The sequence below is a fragment of the Aspergillus novofumigatus genome, assembly GCF_002847465.1.
Source record: "Aspergillus novofumigatus IBT 16806 chromosome Unknown P174scaffold_6, whole genome shotgun sequence".
In the NCBI taxonomy this organism is placed as follows: Eukaryota; Fungi; Ascomycota; class Eurotiomycetes; order Eurotiales; family Aspergillaceae; genus Aspergillus; species Aspergillus novofumigatus.
Window position 1 is genome coordinate 2010421 of NW_020194279.1, and position 20565 is coordinate 2030985.

Here is a 20565-nt window from a genome sequence, read left to right on the forward strand (position 1 = left end):
ATCCGCGGACTCAGGGGGCGGTACTGTGCGCTGGTCGAATGGTTGCCTCCTCTCTAATATCTGGCCGTGTTCTTCGCCTATTGGCTTGAACTCTCCCTGGCTTTGTCCAGTATGAGGTTGCTCTTTGTTTTATGAGCTCGTGGGATATGGACGAAAAGAAAATGATGCTGCACTTGATTAGACTTACAACATTCTTAGGAATGAAATGAAGAGGTAGTCGATACTTCGCTTCCAAAATAATATAGAAACCTGTAAAAATTTATAATAATTATAGTCATGAGTCTTGAAGGCCCATAGAGATATGTTTCTCCAATGGCCTTACTATGTAGGTAGTATCAGGGAATGCCCGATGCCATCCTTTCGTTACCCTCTCATATTACTGCTTCGTGAACAGAGATCTGTCAGGACGACCGATAATAATCTACTGGTTTATTCTTATATAGACGGTGGTATACCTTATGTACAGGACGAAAGAGCTGTCATAAAACGCTCTTCCGCTGAGCTTTCGTACTTTTGGCCAACTCCTTCATCAGGAGAAGCCCCTGCTCCCCGGATCTGCTCCCGTCGCCTTCGAAAGCGCTCTGGTCGACCTTGATCGGCCACTTCCAGAGATTGCGCAGCTCAGGCTCGAGCTTTCCTTCGATCGCGTCAACGACTTTGTCACCCAGAACAGGGAAGAACTTATATGCGTGACCGCTGCCGCCTGTGGCGAGGAACAAGCCTGCGTAGTCGGGGTGGTAGTCGACGATGAAGTCGCCAGTGGGTCTGGGGTACAGTGTCCTCGTGTTAGCCGCCACATTATTTTGGAGAGGGTAAAGAAAGCGGTTCCTTACGTGTCGGTGTACCAGCACACGCGGGTTGTGACGAACTCACGCTCCGCGAAGTTGGGAAGTAGCTCCTTGAGGGCTGTTCTGAAGGCTTCCTGGCCCTCCAGAGGGACGGGGACGCCGTTCTCCGGCAGACTGACTTGCATTGTGACGCCGTTGCCGCCGGGGATGGGGACGGCCTTGGGGTTCTGGTAGCCGTATGCGTGGCGGGCGATCTTGAGGAGGTTATTTCGAGGCGGGATTATGAAGATGCCGTTGGCGAAGTTGAGGACGGTGGGGATGTTCTCTAGTCGGCGCTGCTCTTCGTCTGAGATGCGCATGTATGCCAGTGCTTGGCCGGTTGAGATGGCCCTGCCGCGGAGGTCGACAAGCTTACCTGTCCAGGCGCCTGTCGCGAGGACGACAAGATCGGCCGTGAGTGTCGTGCCATCCGTCAAGACAACACCGGTGACTCTGCGGTGGGAGGTGGCGCTCTGGCTATCGGCAAGCAGGAGCCTGTCGACCTCCCCGGTTTTGAAACCCACCTTTCCCTGCTCGTCCAGTAGCTTCTTCGCAAATCGCACGCCTGCTGCGGCGTCTGCCCAGCCCGAGCCCCAGTTGATGTATCCCCCCGCTACATTCAGCTCCTTGCCATATTGTGGCACGATCCGCGTCACATCAGCTGCCGAGGGGAGTAGTTCGACCTTGTCGCCCTCCAACTGCTTGACATTGTGGTAGCTCTTGGTCGCATAGTTCTTCGCCTTCTCATTGCCAGGCGTCCAGACGAGCATCAGTCCGTTCTGCGTGTAACGACCTTCCTTTCCCCATTCGGTGTTGCGCCAGCGGTCAATGGCGGCAGCAGCGAGTTTCGCGTAGATGGGGTGTGAATAATCGGCGCGGACGATCCGCGAACTGTCGACGGAGGAGCCGTGCGGGTTAGGAATCGTAGGGGATTGTTCCAGCAGGGTTATTTGACAGTCTTGGTGTCTTTGCGACAATGATAGGGCGGTCGACACTATATGCGATCAGTTCCCGATGTGTCAAAAGATGTAGGAGTGGTCGCGGAATGCAATTAACGAAGATTATATAGCAGTCACACAAATCAAAACAGGAATTATGAGTATGTAATCGATTCCTTCGCAATAAACAGGGGATATCATCCCATCTCCTATTTTGAGGTAACAATTTCAATACCCCGAGGAAATTGAAGGACTCACAGCCGAATACACCTCCACCGACGATAAGGATCTTCTGAGGGAGCGCCATGTCTTCCTCAAAATGACGTCTTCGCTGCAGTGTCTACTCTAACCCAATTGACGGACAAATTGCAGAAGTTCGTGACAAACCCAGAGGGGAAGAAATACGCAGCCGGAGGAGAGAATCACCCCTCTTATTGGGATGCGGAGAACTCCATAACTAGCACCAGATAAGACCCGGCCCGGCTCCGACGGTCGGATGGTCACTTTTTGAAACCTCACGCCCTGCCGTTCTTGGCCTGACCAGTCAGTTGTCAACAGAGATAGACTCCGGATCATACCACCATCAATTTCGATTGGAGGTGATTGCGCTTTGTCTATATGTTTCACTCTTAACGGTCATGCAATATTTGAGCTTCGATGGATAGAGCACCGCAGAGGAATGGAATCAAATCACTGCCCTGATACCTCGAAAACTCGTTGAGGCCTATCAACTTTGGCGAGAGAATCCGGCAGACCTAGTCCGGTAGAGCTATTATCACTCGCAATCATGAGTGCATCCCGAGCAGGCCGAGCAGCCTTGAAGAAGGCTAAAGTGCCTGTGTCCGTTCCCAAGATCCCGGCTGTAGAAAGACCAAGGTCAGTACGATGTAGAATGGGATTTCATCCTTATTCTCTGTCATCATCTCATGTCTCCTGTTTCCTGAATCCAGTCTTCTGACTCAAGTAGCTCCAACCGTCCGGCAGCTCCTGTGCTGCCGAAGCGGGCCAACCCTCATTTGTTGAATCTCAAGCCGGAGCCTGAGACCCCTCGACTGTCTCCCCGAGCCATGACTGTCCTGGGTGTTACGGCGCTCACCATTAGCACCTACTGCGGCTATCTCTACGCTTCCTACAGGCGGGAGGTAACTGAGGTGCAGTCGCTTGATGTTCCCCAGGATGTATCAGACCGGTACAACCGCACCGCACCCAACTTTGACGCTGAAGTCGAAATGTCAGAGAAGGTGATGCGTATGGGCAAGAAACGACAAGACCTTGTCCGGAGGGCGCGCGGGGATGTGTTGGAGGTGAGCTGCGGTACAGGTCGTAACCTGGAGTACTACGATCTGGGGGAAAGACGCGGTTTTGATGAAGATGGAAAAGCAGTGGTCCGAGGCTGTCGCTCCGTCACCTTTGTCGATCTCAGCCCGCAAATGATAGAAGTCGCGCGCAGCAAGTTCGAGAAACTCCATCCGAACTTCAAGAACGTGACATTCCGTGCACAGGATGCAAAGGACGTCGTTCCCCCATCGGTGGGAGCGAAGCCAGCATACTACGATACCATCGTGCAGACTATGGGATTATGCTCGATGCCGGATCCTGTAGGCACCCTGCGCCATTTGGGATCGATTACAGAACCACACAAGGGGCAGATATTGCTGCTCGAGCATGGTCGGTCATACTACGACTGGCTAAACAAAATCTTGGACAATCTGGCTCCCGCGCACGCGGACCGGCATGGGTGCTGGTGGAACCGGGATATTGGCGACATTGTTCAGCAAAGTGGGTTGGAAATCGTGGAGGAGAAACGGTGGCACTTTGGGACAACCTGGAAGTATGTCCTGAGGCCGGTACGTGAACGTCAAGATGCTAAACAATGACGATCGGGATGCATTGGCATAGTTAGCATAACATTGTATATTTAGATAGACTTGAGTCTGTACGATCTGTAACTATATGAAAGACAAGTAATGGCGCATGACATGGCTCCGGAGTCGATCACTGCATCAATATCCGGTCAAACATCTGTTGATATACTAGACTTCTTTGATAAACAGTTTATAGTACTAATTGGCTATTCGAACGAGTTACGAAATCTAAATCGTAACATACCTTGACATGATAAGATGGAGCAAAAGGCTGTAGACTGAGTTCCCAGCCCCTCACACTATATATGAATCATGACGTCTTCCTTTCGTTTCGGAGGAGCTCATCCTGGTGTTTGACCACGTACACCACCGCCGATCAACTTAACAAAACTAAGTAGAACTTCTGCGGTGAAGTCTCTCGACGGTCTTGGAGTTACGGAGTAGTTTGCCCTCTTTAGGACGGGAATACTCCAGAATGAGGTCAAGATGGCGTTGCCCAAATGCATCATGTATGCGGGGTACATGGAGTCTTGGTGAAAGTATATATCTTGTTTAGCGAGCTCAGAGGGGACCCATTTGGATTCTGGATTGGGGTCGATGGGCAGGATTCTAGGCGCCTGCTCCAATGATAGAGCTGTTATTTGGTTAATAGGATGGTTATGCGCTCATATTTGAGACATTGGTTTTATTGGGATGTGTCATGGTGATCCTGAGGGATGTCTTGACAGGTCAATCATTTCCGAGAGAGGAACCACAGTAGGAGATAAGTACTCCATAACATGTTGATAGCACTAGGTAAGCGAGAAGTTTGTTCTATTCGTGGACCTGTCGTTCCACATGCATGGAGTTGTTGACATAGACGCTGTTTGATATGACCTTGATAGAGGGTGTGTACCCCCTCTATCCCTCTTCCTACAGCGCGGATCATGGGGTAGATACGCCATACATGCGTCAATAAACAATGCAATACCGATGCAAATGATGTATTTTAGTAAGTAGATGGTAGATACCCATACAGCGAAGTCTAATATGTGTGGTTAAGCAAGGACGATGTACGTTAACAGTCTGCGCTGTAGATTAAGCATAGCTGCATGGGAAACACCTCCCAGCGAGATAGAGATAGTACACTAGAGTATCTTGATCGCAATGTGGCTGTCTCCATTGATTACCCCTAAAGCGACGAAAGATTTCAGATAAGCATAATCATAAATCTCCTTTTGTCACATCAGCGAGATACTCAAGTTCGTGAGGCTCTAAGCATAGAATAGGAGGTGTGATGTGGTAGCTTGGCAACAAATAACGACAGGGATGCTTGGAATGAGTGTACTAGGTGCTCTGCGCATCCCTTGCCGCCCCGCTGATACATATCACATTGCACCTAGGCATGCATTTGAAACTGGGGTAGTACCGGCCGAAGTGAGCATTCTCCAAGCTCCTTGTTGTTTTGACCTTACGATCAACCGTTACCACAGGAATTTGTCCTATCCATGTTAAGTACGGTCTATCTACGGAGTACCCATCGGTCTGGTGTACAGCAGGCTTGGAGATTAATAACGTACGGAGTAGGAAGGGCGATATCCTCCGACAGCTATACTTTTCGAGCCAACACAACACGAGAGTAACAGGGTCTCAGCATCAAAAAGCAAGGAGCGGACAAGCCACTGGCAACTGGCAACTGGCTATTTGCGACACTCGACAACCCAAATCTGGAAATCTGGAAAGTGTAAAAATCATGACAAGCCTCACTGTGGCCCATCCGATTGGATTCTCTTCCACTCTGCTGCATAGCTCGGAATTTGCTCCATCGCCGACAATTTTATTCGCTATTTGATGTCCAAAACGGCGCCGCTAGGAACGCGTGGTCACATCTTGAATCCACTTTTCTTGATGGGAAGCTCTTTAGAATTCCCCATTCCACTCGTTTGAATTTCTCTTAGATTCCATTTTGTTTCTTGGGTTAGTCCCGAAATCAACATACTACGCGCTAATGCTGGCTCAAACCTTCCTTCCCTTCTCCGTTTCTTTTTTTTCCCTTTTCCCTGTATCGACTTTCTCTATGGACCGTGGACATCGCCTTTTCTAACCTCCGTTTGTCCTTGAAACCACGGATCCAAGCAAGCTATGATGCATTCACTGACTAAAATTCCCATGGAGATTCGCCGCCGTATATGTCATACAAGCTTGTGATTGGGAGCTTCAAAGATATGAGCATAACTCTGTTGAGCAAAAGGTAAACAAGCGACGATCGGAGAATGCTCATCTATCGAGTCGGTCAAGAGGCAAGTCTAACACTACCGTAGTACTCAGCAACTGCCTAATATGTTGGCAAGCCAATGCCTCTCTATAGAGTTAGCCTGTGTGGAAGTGAGCTGGCTCAATAATAGTGGTTAGTATCGGGGCTATGTAGGTAACCGCCATACTTCTTGTTTGTTTTCTATCTATCCAAAAGAAAAAATCTCTGCGCAGCAACCAGGAGCGCTGGACAGTCTTCAGCTGGTCTAGCTGCCAGCGCGGGAGCCTAGAAAGCAATACGTAGTTACCCGATTCGCCTCTTTGCTCGCTCCATAATGGTGCATAACTCCACTCATGGAGCCCATGCAGAACCATAGATGGTCCTAGGCTCCTTTCACCAATCAGATAGCCAGCCATTTTTGCTAGTCGTCATACTCACATGGCTGGCCCCACTGTACTTTTGCCCCTTTGGTCACTTGCCTGTGAATCTGTGATCCATCTTCAGAAATTCAGATAGATACCTTTACAAGAGAGGCATCCAAACACACATACAACTACCGCCAGGCGGTTTTGCCTAGGAACAGCTATGGCGGTGAAGACTTGATGACCATCTAGGCTCTTCTCCTGCTCTAGCTTGTGTCGATACTGTTGGACTAGCGCATCCTAAGGACATATCTAGTAATAATAGAGGATGTAACTATTATGGAGGTACGGAAGAAATGAAGAACAATCCCAAGTTTCGGCCATTTGCTTTTCTTCTTCTTGCTCCGTAGTCGGTACCATACATAAGGTAGGCAAGCATTCCAGGTGGAATAAAATAATGAAAGAAAAGGCCGGCCCATCTTCTGCCAATCCAATCAACGCCACCCTGAAGCACCCGCCCTGAATTTTTTTTTTTCGCCCTTTTTTCCTACTTTTTCTCCCTTCGTAAATTGTTAGAAGAAAATCTTTAGGAAAAAAATACCAAACTCCACTCGGCCTTCACACCCTTTTTCCATCTTGCCCTTTGTATTTTCCCTTTTGGAAACGGTTGTTAATTGTTTCCTCTCATCGCCCCATAACAATCATAATTCTTGGGATCAACTGGCCAACGAGCTGCCCTCTGAATCTTCTTCCCTTCTGCTTGTCTCCCGCCCATCCCGACATCTCATCATCGCCATCACCTCCATCCATCCCATCTAGCTACTCCCTCTCTCCTTTCCTGCCCCTTCCGTGTAAACTGCTTCCCATCTCGTTCTCCATCCTTCTACCTTACTACTATCCTCGCTCGTGTGTTATTATCTGTTATCATCGTTGTTAATCATCTACTCTATATTAACGCTTTATTGTCGTTGATTCAAGTAATATTACTTCGCATCGCTTCCCTTTAATTTCCGAACTGTATTTTGTTTGGTTGTTCGTTACTACTATACCTTACCTGCTTCACTGATTGTTCTTCCCCCCGTATATTACTTTCTCCATCCACAAGTCTATTTTCACACGTTATGCCTTACAATACTCGCCGCAAGTCGTTGTCTCTTCCTTCGCTGGGTATTCATCTTCCCAATTCATCTCGTCGGTCCCCTTCTGCGTCGAAACAGCCGCACGCGACCGACGATCAATTGCCGCCATCCAAAAAAGTAAAGAGGTCGCACGACTCGGTATCATCATCACCAGAGCCTTCGCCATCCTCGAATTCTTCCACAGATGCAAAGAACCAGCAAACAATACGGCCGAACGGAAGGCGCGGAATTTATGAGCATACGCCACCTCCGTCCCCTACGGACGGAACCGCTGCGCCCAAGATCGACACAGAAGGTATCAACGACGACATCGTCGTGGGTGTGATTGAGCAACTAGAGAAGACGGGAAATCGCCCTCACCTTGTTAAGGAGCTCGCAGCCATTCTCGTTACCCTCAACGAGAATGTCGCAAAGTACGCCGTCCCCTGCTCTTCAAACCGTCCTGTGTCTGGAAGCTAACAGTCTCGCTTTTGCATCTAGCTCCGCCAATCCCGCTGCTCTCTTGTCTTCGCGACTAGGCACATACATGAAGCGCCCTTGGACTGCTCTGGCGCCGTGCCCTATTGCAAAGGAATTAATCCCTATACATCCGCGCAAAGTGTATTACTACCTCACGACATTACCGCGTCGGCCTATTCCCGAGAACTCGGATGATGTGATCATTCCAGGTGTGAATGGGAAAGACTTCACGCCCAGCGTTTCCAACGCTGACCTGGATGATGAGGAGATGTTGGCACGGGAACGATCGCTTAGTCCCGAGGTCGACCTGTCCTCGCCTGATTTCGAGGAAGAGAATATGGATCGTAGTGCAGGACGCCCTGGCCACAGTTTCAGTGAACATCACAGCCATGCGCGCCTCATGCATTCGAATCGCGCCGCATCCCCGCCGCTGGAGGGCGACGAGAAGGAGTTCACGCAGACTGCCAGTGCTGTTCGCGAGCGGGCCTCGGGGCAGAAAGCAGCCACGGAGAAATCCTCTGCTCTTTCGGATGCTCTCAGCGAGTTGGAAAACGGAGTCATGAGCATTTCGGAGACCTCAGTCGAAAACAGTCCTCTTTCCTCGATCAACGAGGAGTGCCTGCCGGATCATGAGGACAGCGATTACTTCTCACACGGAAACTACCAGGTCCAACAGCGGTTACAGCAGCAGCTGGAGCTGGAGCAACTTGATGCCGATGATGTGGCTGTGTCGGCCCTCTTCGGTACCTCGCCTTCCCCGTCGCTCGCGTCAGTCGCATCATCGCTCTCGTCAGGGACGAGTGCCGCGTCCGATGATGGTCTGGAAGTTGAGGACCGTGTGACTGTCCTCGCAAGTGCTCCCCAGATCAGCCTTCCCGAAGATCCTAGTGTTCGCTCGGTCTCGACCCTGAAGCGATCTATTGACATGTTAAATAGTGAGCTTCCCGATATTGAGATGAAGATGTCGGAGCTAGCTGAGCAGGAAGACAAGTTGGTGCTGCCTGGGAGAATCCAGGATATGGATATGGACATGGTCTTTGATTCGTGGCGAGAGCTGCAGAATCCGGAGACTGTAGAAGTCGACGAGCTCGACGAGATGTTCGGCGAGTTCTGAACGTCTCGTGAGCACTCCAATCGCCAGTCGCGATAGATTAACCTCTCGCCTGGGTGACTGCGACGGTCCACAATCCATCGTATGCATTGCAGTGCCTATGGCTCTTTGCATGCATCCCACCGATGTTACTGCGTCCGTCGGAACTTGTTTTTATTTCTCCACTCCGCAAAGACGAATCCTCCCTCTACGTTCTCGCACCCTGTGGCTGCGAGGGATATCCTTGTTATAATCTTGTACTCCCGTTATCTGTTTAATGCGCGCCCTGCCTTTCGCGTTTGCTGGGTCTCTGCGCCTTCCCACCTATGTGGCCCATGAGCCGGCTTCATTGTACATATATCTATTGTCTTTTTGGGTTTCCGTTATACGGCGGTTCGAATATTCCCCAGCTGGTCTTGATGTATCTATGTCTTTCCTATGTTCTTTTCATTCCCAATTTGTGGAAGAAAGGTTATTTTGCGCTTCATGCAAAAAGCGCAGAGGAAAGAAGCATTTCTCAAAGAAGAAACGGTTAAAGAAAATGGGAGGAAGCGAGATGCGTTTGATGGTTTGATGCCTCTCCTATGTATGTTATCTAAATGAAACATCATCACATAACCATGTTCATCTCTATCCTCCTCTAAGCTATCGTTGAAGGGAAACAGTATTATATCTCATGATGTCTCATCCCTAGTCTATTACCTATCTCTATCTCTATATATTCTGATCGCAAGGAGGGGGGCGCTTATCTAATCCTGCATCAACATGGTAAAAGAACCAGAGTTTAGAAGCATTTGTGGTTATGGGATCTCTTTTCCATGCTCTCCCTCTTTCTTTGCCTCTCTAATCTCAATCCTGCTCTCGAGGAGGAGGAATAAGTACCTAGCTGTCATCCCCTCTCGCATCTCCCTCTTGTCCTCCGAAAGAGTAAGGCAAATCTTGACTCGGTTCAAAAGATAACTTAAGTGCTGCTTTTTCGATCGTCCGCCGTCTGATTGGCGCCTGTTTCTTCTGCTCCCACGCCACATTTTGTCAGTAATAATATAATACGTAGGCATCCTTCGTCTGTGTTCCCTTTCTGCTGCCGTTCGGATCTCTTTTCCCTTGTCTCAGTTTCCCCCTGGCTCTTTTCGCGAGCTCTTTTCGCCATTATAACATACTCCAAGCACATTCGATTTACGAATGGCAGTGATTTGGCCTGTTTCTTAACCTCCTCGTTTTCATACTGGTCCTGAAACAGGGTCGTCGACTTAGAATTGCTACACAATGCCCATTCTATTGTTGGCCGCTCTAGACTATTGTGGAACAGAGTCTTGATATCAAGAGGCAAACACCTGTAGCCAAGACTTTCCTCGACCAACTCACCTGGTCAAACTTCTCCGGATCTACATCATCCTACTGCTGCACACGAGTTCAATCGTCGCCTCCGGAGAGGGGTGACCAACATGGAAAACGCTCCCTCCAGTATCCCCCAGTCCGGAAGTGCCGCGATGCGGGGCACGATGCCTTTGCATCCACCACCACGACAACTCGATCGCAATGAAAAAGCTGCGATCAACTCAATACCCGCTGTAGCGCCCAAAGACTCATCATACATGCAGCAGATCTCAAACCCCTCGTCGCTAGGTCCCAATCGATCCGGAGCGAATGAAAGTGCAAATGCGAAAGTTGCGATTCCCAGACAGCGCTCGACTGTCGCCCCGCGCTACAGTCGCCGTGTGCCGCGAGCATGTGAAACCTGCCGAGCACGAAAGACGAAATGCAGCGGTGATACTCCTATATGTAGGCAGTGTAAAGAGCTGAGGGTCACGTGTCGATATCCGGTGTCATGGAGGGAGAAGACAAAAGGGTACGTCGTGGGTCTGTCGTGTTGTGTGGGCTTACAACTGATTCGTATTTCTTTTTTTTTTTGCCACGGATGCAGGCAGTTGGATATATTGTCGGTCAAGACTCAAGACTATGAGAATCTCTTGCGAGAGATTGGGAGCTTGGTGGATAGTCGAACTTCGGAGCGTATCAAGAGCACGCTGGACAAAGTAAGAGCCTGCGGCGATTTTCCTTGAGGAGTCTTCACTTGACCGCGCATGCCCCTGCTGATTACCCGACTGTCAATTAGTATAATGGAGAGAACAGCAATAGCCAGGAGAATTCCTCGAATGATCCGCAGTCTTCGGTGACGCCCCAGGAGGAAGATATGGAGCAGGATGAACCGCCATCGTCCCCTTCGTCGATTGGTTCGCTAGATGCGATCGATAGGGTTGAAGAAGATTTGAATCGGAGTGAGAGCTCGAGGGCTACAGGGTACATAGGCAAAAATTCGGAGCTCACCTGGATGCAGAGGGTACGGCGGGAGGCTGAGCAACGCGTTCGGAAACAGTCAGGAGCATCGGACACGAAGCCTGAGGGTGACTTTGCTCTGCATGCCGTGAACTATCACCTAGATGACATGGATATCACCGTCCCGGGCCCCGTACAAGTGTACTGGATGCCACCACGCCATGTGGCGGACCAACTTTTCGAAGACTACTTGACCACAGTCCACCCATTCTTCCCCATCATCAGTCGCACGCTGTTTAGCGCACAGTACAGGACCTTTTTCGAAAGCGCAGCGCGGCCTGGTGACAAATGGCTGGCCATTTTGAACATGATTTTCGCTATTGCGTCCAAGCATGCGCATCTTACACAGGCACCTTGGCGCGGAGACGAACGTGATCATCTTGTGTATCTGACACGCGCTCGCATTCTCAGCATGAATGGTGATACGCTTTTCAATCACCCTGACCTGCAGCAGGTACAGGTTGAAGGCCTTATTGCGTTCTATCTTCTTGCATCGGATCAGATCAACCGGTGAGTACTATAGCACCCAGTTCCAGCTTTCTTGTGGTGACTGACCCTTTCCAGAGCGTGGAGAATTGCGTCTTTGGCTGTTCGATCTGGTATTGCTCTCGGGATCAATATGAAGAACACCAGCGAGACGACGCCCAGTATATCCAAAGAGGCACGTTATAAGGTCTGGTGGTGTCTGTATACGTTCGAGCATATGCTTGGGATCATGACGGGCAGGTCAACATGTATCCTAGATGGTGTCTGTACGACGCCTATGCCCCTGCCCTTCGATGAGGAGCAGCTACGGGAGCCGTTCGCGGCCAAGCTTTTGGCGGATCAAGATATGCGGCAAGCGTATATCGGATCAGCGATCGCAAGTTCGTATGTTCGTCAAATGCCCTTGAATCCACCAGGTGGCAGAGATGCTCAACTCACGGACAAGCCACGGGACGCCCAATGGTTAAAGGGTCAGCCTGCGAGCCGGGCCTTGTGCTATCTATTCTACACCGACCTGGCAGTGATCAGTCAGGAGATTGTCAACAGGGTCTACTCGCTAGATTGTGTCCACACGCCGTGGGCCCATATTGAGAATCGTATTGGGGAGCTTCGAGCGAGAATCGACCGCTGGTATCACACTCTTCCCGAGGTGTTTGACTTTGCCCGCAAGATGGCCGAGGAGGATCAAGAACTGCTCCGTTTGAAACTTTTCCTCGCGTTTCACTTCTACAGTGCTCGGATCACTCTTGGACGACCATGTCTGTGCCGCCGTGACGCAAGTCCGAGAGATCCGAGCAAAAAGCCGACTTTTAGTCATAGCATGGCTGAGGTATCGCTCGAGTCCGCGCTTCGTATGCTCGAATTGCTACCCGACGAGCCCAACGCCATTAAGCTCTATCAGATCTGTCCCTGGTGGTGCATATCGCACTACTTGATGCAGGCCGCGAGTGTCCTTCTACTCGAGTTATCCTTCGGGAACATCCATATGCCTGAGGAGGAGCCGCATTTCTTGGCGGCCGCCAAGAAGGCCGTTCGCTGGCTCTATGCGATGTCCGAGTGCAGCGCCGCATCACGGCGTGCATGGCAGCTGTGTGATAGCAATCTCCGGCGGATCGCTTACGGCATGAATTACGACATCAGCGACGTGCCCGAGTCTGCCTACGAGACGAGACCAGCCCAGCCCCTGAGCATGCAACCCCAGGGCTCCAATCAACAAAACACCAATTTGACATCCACACCCATGTTCTATGATGCCACGGACGACAGTCTCCTAAATCCCACTGCCGCCGGCGGGTCCCAGGAAACCTACCAATACTTCCAGAACCCGCATCCATCTACGGTTTCACATTCTCAAGTGATCCCCAGCCTTGATCTGCTGTCCTCGGCCAGCAGCAATCCTCCCGGAGGCGATGCCTTTTTCCCCTATGACCCGATCAGCGGGGAATTCATCCGATCGTTCTTCCCGGCGGCCGCCGACGAGGAACCATGGACGCATTAATGACACATGTAATGTATTGGCGGTCTACTCTTTCCTTTTCTTAATCAATTACAGTCCGCTAGTTTGTCTTCATGTCCCATTTCAAGTTAATGGTCATCTGACCTAACGAATATTCTCACACTGCTTATTCTTATGCCAAAGCGATTCCTTTCAGTTTCTGCGCACGATTTTCTTCGCTTTGGAGTTCAGCTGCGGCGTTGACTTTGTGGGGGACGCAGCCAAATTGCGGATAGAAGTCATGATTGGGCGAGTATGGGTTGGCACGGGGGACGGGCTGGAGTTTCAGTGATTTCACCTTGGAGTCTAAGCTAGGCTTGTCTTTATGATGCCTTACGATGGATGCGTCATGAGCCATGGGTAGTATGAACAGACTGATACCATGAGGGACTTGATCACGTGTATGGCGTACAGGGTGCAACGGAATAATGTCAGATACATTCCTGGGGATGTAGCCAATTCGAACGAGCAAAAATGACAGTAAACGAGCATTTGTCATTGTATAGGCATATTGATATGTACATGAGAGAAATGGGACCTATGTAGACGCTAAAATCGAATGGCAGATGTGAAAGAAATGATATGTACAATAGATATTACTTGTCGGGAGTGTAGGCGCCCTCTCTTCCCATCTTCTTTCGCTCCTTCTTCTTCTCCCTGTGCATGCGGTACACGAGCCCGCCGAGTTCCCTGTTTATTTCCTTCCATGGCACCCGGAAAGCCTGAAACTGCCGGATACAGAATTCCACGACCTCAACGGCGGGGTTCGAGGCTTGCTCTTCGAGCTGGCCGGGTTGTTGACGGCGGCGAGCCTCGTCGAACTCGGTGTACTCCTTCACCGCCTGCTGCGCGATGATGCGGATGGTGTTGGGGTTAGGCAGGACGGCCTTCTTCTGCGTCTGCGCGAAGTACCGCGGGTCGAAGTGCGGGTCGCCCTTGCGCGGGTCGCGCTCGCGGTGCAGGTACAGGCGGGTGATGCCGCCTTCCTGGAGGCGGGAGAAGGTCGGCGAGCGGACGTCGAGACACCATTGTTCCCAGAGGCGTTTGCCGGCCGCGCTACCCCGTGTGTCTACGACGGCGGAGAGGAGCGCGTGGAAGGCTGTGGCGGGGATATAGGGGTGGTTGCTGCGCGGTGTGGCTTTGTACTTGAGGTGGATCTTTTGGGCGACCTCGCGGAGGGAGCCTGGGACGGTCAAGAAGACGCGGCGAATGCTCTGGATGAGTCTGTCTTGGAAGCTGGTTTTGGAGTGGTGGGATTCGTTGAATTCGCCATTGAGGAGGCGAAGGAGAAGGTCCTTTGCGCGGTCTAGGTCGCTCTGCTGCTTTGTGGAGGGTTGCTCCTTGATAGCGTGGTCCATCCGCACGATTGCTGCGGCCAGCGCCGTGACGTTGCTGTATCCCCATGACTTCAGTCGGTAGTCGCGGACGTACTCCAGCATCATAGTCGCGGAATCCCACTGTCCCATAGCGATCCGGAAGTTCAACAGCGCCCGCATGGTGTTCAAGGAGAGGGGCTGAGAGAGGGACCGCACGACCGAATTACACAGTGCTTCGTTCTTAGTGGCGGCTGCGAATCGGATGATCGACGGCGCGAGGGCTTGGTTCCCGTATGCACTTGGAGGAATGGGAGGACCGTCAATGTCGTTCGAAAAGAACAACCAGTCCCCGAATGCAAACGCCCGCGATGTCGTGACCAAGTCCAGCAATTCAGCTACTGTAACGATCGACAGCTGTGGCATGGACGATTCAAACGGCTTGAAGGACTCCAGGCTGTCAAGGTCAAATGAAGGTAGACCATCAGTATCCGACTGGCCCATTCGCTCAGAGAACTCGCGGATGCGCTGCAACTTGCTGGCGTCCACCACTTCCTGAAGCCACGAGAAGGCATCTAACGCGTCTGTACATAAACGTCGCGAGGCAAAGAATCTTATGTTGTACTCCATAAGGCCTGCAAATGCAGACGTGTGGTCGTACAGCTGTCCCGATGTTAACGATTCCATGTTTTCTTCCATAGGAGAGGTATTGTTACTCCACGGCGGAATAACATGGGGAGTAAATTTGAGCAGTGCCTCGAAAGCTCGAGGATCATTCTCGGCATTGAAGCCTCCAGACTCGATCGCACGGATGACGAACCAGTTCGTTGCTTTTGCCGTCGGTAGCAACTTCGCATCAGCCGCGGACGAGGCAATGGCGGGCTGGAGGCTTGATACATGACGGAGAAGCGCACTTGGCGATAAACCGCGCCAGCCGAGACCCAGATAGACGAGATTGGGTAGGCTATCTAACAGCGCGGCGACGACTTCGGCGCTGATCGTTCGCTCTCCTAGCCCGTGGAAGGGAGCAAGACCGGCGCGTCTCCGTGACGGCCACTGAGGGTCATTGTCTTCGGGACGACGCCAGGACACCTCTGCGTCCACGTTGGTCTTCCAAACAGACCTGGAAGATTCGATGAGAGGCTTCCAGCTCTCAAAGCCCCAAGCTCGAGAATCAGTCTTTGACCTCATTCGTTCTATAAGCCACACTCCTTCTTGAATATACCCATGTTCCACACAAGACCAAAGAATTAGCTCCAGCCAAATCTCATGTCCAAGTTCTCGTATACCCAAATTGAAAGGTAGGTATGGCGACTCCTTGCCCGCAGCAGCAGCCTTTGCGGCAACTTCTGCTTCATGTGCCAACCAAGCCGCATCCGTCAACACGCTCATGATGTGGGTTGACAAAAGGTGCATTCCTGGCGGCCGAAAGTTCACCCGATGGACATTCGGAGGAAGGTATTTGTACACCCGGTCAGACACTGCGCCAGAATGGTGTAGACGAGCAAGGATGCGGAAGACGTAGGACATTGCCAGCTTAGACTCGTTCGGGGATGCATCAGCCGCGTCGAGCACAATCGATCCCAAGCTTTGCCAGACCTCTGCCATGAAGCGTTTAGCGTGTTCATCTGCAAACGGGCGCTCAGTCCACGAGTCGAAGCTGGTCAGTTCCGACGCAGCCGGCGACTTTGTAAGGCGAACGAGCTCCGGGGACTTCTCGGCATGCTGACCGGTAAGCCCATCAAACGAGACACCAGCGCCAGAGCCCCAGTCATGGCTGGATAGAGGACTGCGGGGTATCGAATACTTGTCAAGTGTGTCCGCAGCGTCCAGTAGCCGAGTCAGAAGAACATTCACCGCAGGCCAATTGTTCAACCGAAAGCCCAAGTATGCCAGTAGATCGATGTTGCCTTCGGTCCGAGCGTAGAAGAGCAATTTGGCTAGCTCGATAGTCTGCGCGAGAGTCTCCCGGCCCATGGTTGTTGCGGCGTCGAACTCGACATCTGTCTCGGCGGCTTCCTCGGGGACCTTTCGTAGGGATGGCGGCAGGTAACGTTCTAGTAGAGGAATCCAAGAATCGGGGTCCTCCTGTCTCGATTTTGGCCCCGATACTGGGCTTCTCTTCTTCTCAAATTGCACATAGTCTCGCAGCAGCTGGCGGTCGACCACAGCTGCAGACCTCGCGGAGAACGGGCGACTCCATTGTCGCCTTCCTGTGTAAGTTCCCCGGCCCAGTAGACTAGGTCGAGGCAAAGAGCTGCATGAAAAACCGTACGATGCTGACGGAGGACGGAACGAGGAGAACCTGCGGCCCAGACACGGCAGATGAGCTGGACCCAGGCACTTTTTCATGACACGGCGGAGGACGTTGCAGACGAAGCCTGCGGGAGGGAAATGCAAAACTCGATATGACCGTCCGAGAGACGTCTGCAGCGCATATCTAATCACTTAACCAATACCACATTTCCAAACAACACCGTGAATAAGTCCTGTTGGTCACCCTGTGAGAATGTGGGAGCTGTAGATTTTTTGTAATCTTCAGAGGGATTTGCTTGTCGGCAACGAAAAAGTATCGCCGGTAGCTTTAGTAATCAATCATCAGCCAATCACGGCTCAACTTTTTGTACTATCAGATAAAGCTGTCTATGAAGCATCCGACTATGTTCAATCCGTATCTACATGAGGTACTTTTGCATCTGAGGCATGGAAACGAGCTCCTTTTTATTCGGATGTCTTATGATGGTCGTAGTATCATATTTCATATACTTCAACGAATGAATGATCCAACCCCCGGACCGACAATAGGACTAACAGTCTTGTATAACAAACAAATGACTTCAAGCGGCACAAATCCTTCAACTGTGTTGGCTTCTTCTCTATAGCTTTACAAGCGCTTAAACATCCTGGGTCGGAAGTCTCCGAATTCCTCCGCAGGCGGCTCTCGGTGATCGTGGCCCCACCCATGACCATCACCGTGAGGTCCTCCATGCGGAGGCCTTCCACTCGGTGTGCAGCTCGCGCTCGGATGATGGCTGAACGTGGAAGAGCGCCAAGGAAAAGCTCCTGTGGGCTTGGGGCCTCTCGACGGGCATGGAATCGTGGACGGCGTCACCGATGGTGTGCCTGATGGAATGCAAGAACTTGAAGACGGTGTCCCCGAAGGCTGAGTGGCCGCTCTGTCAGTTGGAAGTCAGGCTGGAGGATTGTTCACACCTTGACTTACCGTATGGGAGGAAGAAACGGGTGTAGAAGGCCTTCCGGGCACACGAGCTAGAGCTGGGTTGACACAGAGAGCCATGACGGCGCTGAGAACGATTGTGGAAGCTTTCATGGTGGCTCAGTAGCACAAGCTATACTTTTCGCTTAACGTATATTGACAGATAGGATGGTTTGGGCGCGATCCTCCTGTGCACAGCAAGGACTGCTTGGACCTTTCAAATTGGACTTTGTTGGGTCTCCAGTGGTATATATACGTTAGAACTGCCTCCGCTTCCTCATGTCCTCATGTCCTCATGTCCTCATTTAGCAATTGACACCCATGAAGTTCATCGCCATTCTGTTACTCGAAACGGTGATAGCATTATCTCCAATCACTGGGGGCCGAGAGGGTCAAAGGCAGGTCCAACAGCCGTGCAGCAGGTTTATTTAGAAACTCGCGGGACCAACCCGACTTAGCAAAGATACGAGCCGATCCTGAATGTAGTGTTATGTCTAAATAGGATGCCAATTGGTCTTTCATCCCAAATGGCAAGGGCTAATACGGAGGCTGTACGCAACACTTCGGATGAGCACAGCCATCGGCCCCAACGCTTCAATGAGACATGCCGATCACTCTGAAGGCAGATGTTATACGAGGAACATTACCGCACTCAATGAGAAGCGGGCATAATGACTCGCTGCTGTTGGGTTGACGAATACCCAGCCAGCTGCAAGCCCTACCTGGCCCCATGAGGAGATTGTTGGTTGCTTGCTGTGTAATCTATACGAGACTGGGAATAACAGATTCCCAACCCGGCCACATCCTGCTTGTGGCAATCCCCGGCCAGCTTGACGAATGACCCGATCAAGTTGTCTTGTTGTGTGAGAGGAATACGGCTCAATCTCGTAAGCTTGCGCGTCCCCTTCCTGTCAATCATTGCTGGAGAGAAGCGAATCGGCAAAAGGACAGAAATTAACAGGACATTGAGCAGAAGAGAGGGATCTCCTCTCCATGGACGAGATTTTGACCATGCGCTCGCAGGTTGGCTATCAAGGATGACCAGCCCAAGCTTACTAGTAGTCGAAACCTGGTGGCAATCGCAAATAACCCTCGAAGCGAAGGACTCCTCGCACTGGGGCAAAGGAGCACTTGATGATCGGCCTAAGTATGTCCATTGTCTAGGCACACACAGGAGTCACAAACTGATCAGGAAGAAAAAGAACTTGAGACAGTATATACATCTTCGCCTAGTGATACGACAACAGAGCGGAAATCTGAACAATTTAGGTAGAAAGAGGTATCAATCATCAATATCAAGAGCATCCGGACAATTCAGATATAAAGAGCATGTCAACCCCCCAAGAACCCTTACCTGTCCAACAACGCCATAAACGGAAATTGGACGACCCTGAGAATATTTTTTGCGGTGATCATCCTCGCATTGGAAGTGGAAAAGTAATGGCGCTACCAACAAAACAAAACATAGGATAGATTTCCGCATGAACAATCGTCAATCATGACCATAGCAAATCGTCAGCGGTTTTCTCGATTCAGATTTTCTCAAATCTGGCCAGTGACTTCCTCTGTCGCAGGCAAGTCACCTCCAAGCTCCTGCTCCACCTCATCGACGACGAAGCTTTCATAGTCTTCTAGACCCTTCTGAACGTGCACCTTGAATCGAATCACGTCGTTCAACATGCTTTCCACATTGGTATGAAGTTCCTCTCGTAACGCATTAGCCCGAAGTGTGAGCTGTTCGTACTCGATGTTGGTGTTCATTTCCCGCTGTTCCATCAACTGCACGCTTTCGCTCAAAGTTGCTCGCATCTTGGCCAATTCCTTTTCCATCTTCTCTATTTGGGCGTCTGACGCAAGCTTCTGAGTGGTAGTAATCTCCTTCAATCGCTCAAACTCCTCCTCCGCAGCCCGCCGCTTATGCTCCAGAGCTTCGACCTCGCTCCGCTTCTCATCCATGGCTTCCTTGATGTTGTCTAGCAAATTGCGACGCTCCAAGTCATCATCAATCGCACGTTTGCGGCGCTCATTGATCTCCTTCCGAAGAGCCTGCAAGCTACTGCGCACCATACCCCGAAGATCCAAGTTGAGTAGATGCGCCGGGTGATAGCCGGTAAAAGGCTCAGCTAGCAGCCGGTCTGCCTCGGAAGAAATCCTGTTCGGTAGACCGCCAATCTGCGACGCAGAGAAGCTATTATCATTGATGTTCAGACTGAGTTCGTAATCCTGACCCTTCGCATTGACGGCAGTGGAAGGAATCAGACTAGTCTGATAGCCGAGTGTGTTGTAGACTTTAACGATTTCCTCCAGATCCTCAAGTTTCCTACTAGCCTCGGCTTCCTTTTCCATGACCCTTGCATGCGTCTCTTCTAGCCGGGCAGTAGTATCTTCGAGACTTTTCTGCAGTCGATCCCGCTCAGTATTCATGCGATCGATATCCTGAATAGTAATCCCTTGTTGATCGACGCTGGACTGGAGGCTGGATCGCTCCTCTTCGGCTGCCTGAAGCTCCACCTCAACCTTCTGAATCTCCTCCTCCAAGAACTTGATGCGATTTTCGTACTTCTCGATCTTGCCCTGAACATTTTGGTTGTAGTCCTCAAACTTCCGCTTATCGTCCTCCAAAATTCTGAAATGCTTATCCAATTTAGCCATGTCGGGGGCGTTCTTCTCCAACTCTTCAATCTGATCGCGTAGTGCCCGGTTCTCTGCTTCCAAAACTTGCATTTCCTGCACGTACTTCTCGTTCCCCCTCTCAAACTCCTGAGCCATCGATTCGATATGGGGCACAAGTCGTTTCTCAGCGG

General features: G+C 51.0%; 6 protein-coding genes across 6 annotated transcripts; 4 read left to right on the forward strand and 2 right to left on the reverse strand.

Moving 5' to 3' along the window:
- Positions 1–409: 409 nt before the first annotated feature.
- Positions 410–2194, reverse strand: P174DRAFT_453272 (NAD(P)/FAD-dependent oxidoreductase). The gene is made up of 3 exons (XM_024829140.1): positions 2024–2194; positions 834–1821; positions 410–765 (listed from the first exon to the last, which is right to left on the reverse strand). Exons 1-3 carry the CDS (start codon positions 2070–2072, stop codon positions 480–482), a joined length of 1323 nt encoding a protein of 440 aa, XP_024680626.1. The 5' UTR covers positions 2073–2194; the 3' UTR covers positions 410–479.
- Positions 2195–2291: 97 nt separating this feature from the next.
- P174DRAFT_393709 (class I SAM-dependent methyltransferase) lies at positions 2292–3777 on the forward strand. The gene is made up of 2 exons (XM_024823607.1): positions 2292–2641; positions 2733–3777. Exons 1-2 carry the CDS (start codon positions 2553–2555, stop codon positions 3640–3642), a joined length of 999 nt encoding a protein of 332 aa, XP_024680627.1. The 5' UTR covers positions 2292–2552; the 3' UTR covers positions 3643–3777.
- Positions 3778–7346: 3569 nt separating this feature from the next.
- Positions 7347–8937, forward strand: P174DRAFT_374360 (uncharacterized protein; the record flags this gene model as incomplete). The annotated part of the gene is made up of 2 exons (XM_024822573.1): positions 7347–7777; positions 7845–8937. The coding sequence occupies 2 exons, from the start codon at positions 7347–7349 to the stop codon at positions 8935–8937; spliced, it is 1524 nt and encodes a 507-aa protein (XP_024680628.1).
- Positions 8938–9027: 90 nt separating this feature from the next.
- P174DRAFT_257745 (uncharacterized protein) lies at positions 9028–9586 on the forward strand. The gene has a single exon (XM_024821477.1). It carries the CDS (start codon positions 9191–9193, stop codon positions 9485–9487), a length of 297 nt encoding a protein of 98 aa, XP_024680629.1. The 5' UTR covers positions 9028–9190; the 3' UTR covers positions 9488–9586.
- Positions 9587–10006: 420 nt separating this feature from the next.
- Positions 10007–13722, forward strand: P174DRAFT_444056 (Zn(II)2Cys6 transcription factor). Its single transcript, XM_024827989.1, has 4 exons — positions 10007–10762; positions 10838–10949; positions 11030–11760; positions 11815–13722. Exons 1-4 carry the CDS (start codon positions 10359–10361, stop codon positions 13232–13234), a joined length of 2667 nt encoding a protein of 888 aa, XP_024680630.1. The 5' UTR covers positions 10007–10358; the 3' UTR covers positions 13235–13722.
- Positions 13715–18053, reverse strand: P174DRAFT_453276 (uncharacterized protein). The gene is made up of 3 exons (XM_024829141.1): positions 17768–18053; positions 17518–17720; positions 13715–16753 (listed from the first exon to the last, which is right to left on the reverse strand). The coding sequence occupies exons 1-3, from the start codon at positions 17873–17875 to the stop codon at positions 13828–13830; spliced, it is 3237 nt and encodes a 1078-aa protein (XP_024680631.1). The 5' UTR covers positions 17876–18053; the 3' UTR covers positions 13715–13827.
- Between the last annotated feature and the right edge of the window lie 2512 nt (positions 18054–20565).

Coding starts and splice junctions, on each gene's coding strand:
- P174DRAFT_393709 (XM_024823607.1), top strand. CDS start 2,553: ATGAGTGCATCCCGAGCAGGCCGAGCAGCCTTGAAGAAGGCTAAAGTG. Junction 2,642..2,732: donor CCGGCTGTAGAAAGACCAAG/GTCAGTACGATG, acceptor TGACTCAAGTAG/CTCCAACCGTCCGGCAGCTC.
- P174DRAFT_257745 (XM_024821477.1), top strand. CDS start 9,191: ATGCGCGCCCTGCCTTTCGCGTTTGCTGGGTCTCTGCGCCTTCCCACC.
- P174DRAFT_444056 (XM_024827989.1), top strand. CDS start 10,359: ATGGAAAACGCTCCCTCCAGTATCCCCCAGTCCGGAAGTGCCGCGATG. Junction 10,950..11,029: donor TCAAGAGCACGCTGGACAAA/GTAAGAGCCTGC, acceptor ACTGTCAATTAG/TATAATGGAGAGAACAGCAA. Junction 11,761..11,814: donor GCATCGGATCAGATCAACCG/GTGAGTACTATA, acceptor GACCCTTTCCAG/AGCGTGGAGAATTGCGTCTT.
- P174DRAFT_453276 (XM_024829141.1), bottom strand. CDS start 17,875: ATGAAAGCTTCCACAATCGTTCTCAGCGCCGTCATGGCTCTCTGTGTC. Junction 17,721..17,767: donor CCGTTTCTTCCTCCCATACG/GTAAGTCAAGGT, acceptor TCCAACTGACAG/AGCGGCCACTCAGCCTTCGG. Junction 16,754..17,517: donor TCCGCATGGAGGACCTCACG/GTGATGGTCATG, acceptor TTACACAGGAAG/GCGACAATGGAGTCGCCCGT.
- P174DRAFT_453272 (XM_024829140.1), bottom strand. CDS start 2,072: ATGGCGCTCCCTCAGAAGATCCTTATCGTCGGTGGAGGTGTATTCGGC. Junction 1,822..2,023: donor CGGTGGAGGTGTATTCGGCT/GTGAGTCCTTCA, acceptor GATCGCATATAG/TGTCGACCGCCCTATCATTG. Junction 766..833: donor GTGTGCTGGTACACCGACAC/GTAAGGAACCGC, acceptor ACTGTACCCCAG/ACCCACTGGCGACTTCATCG.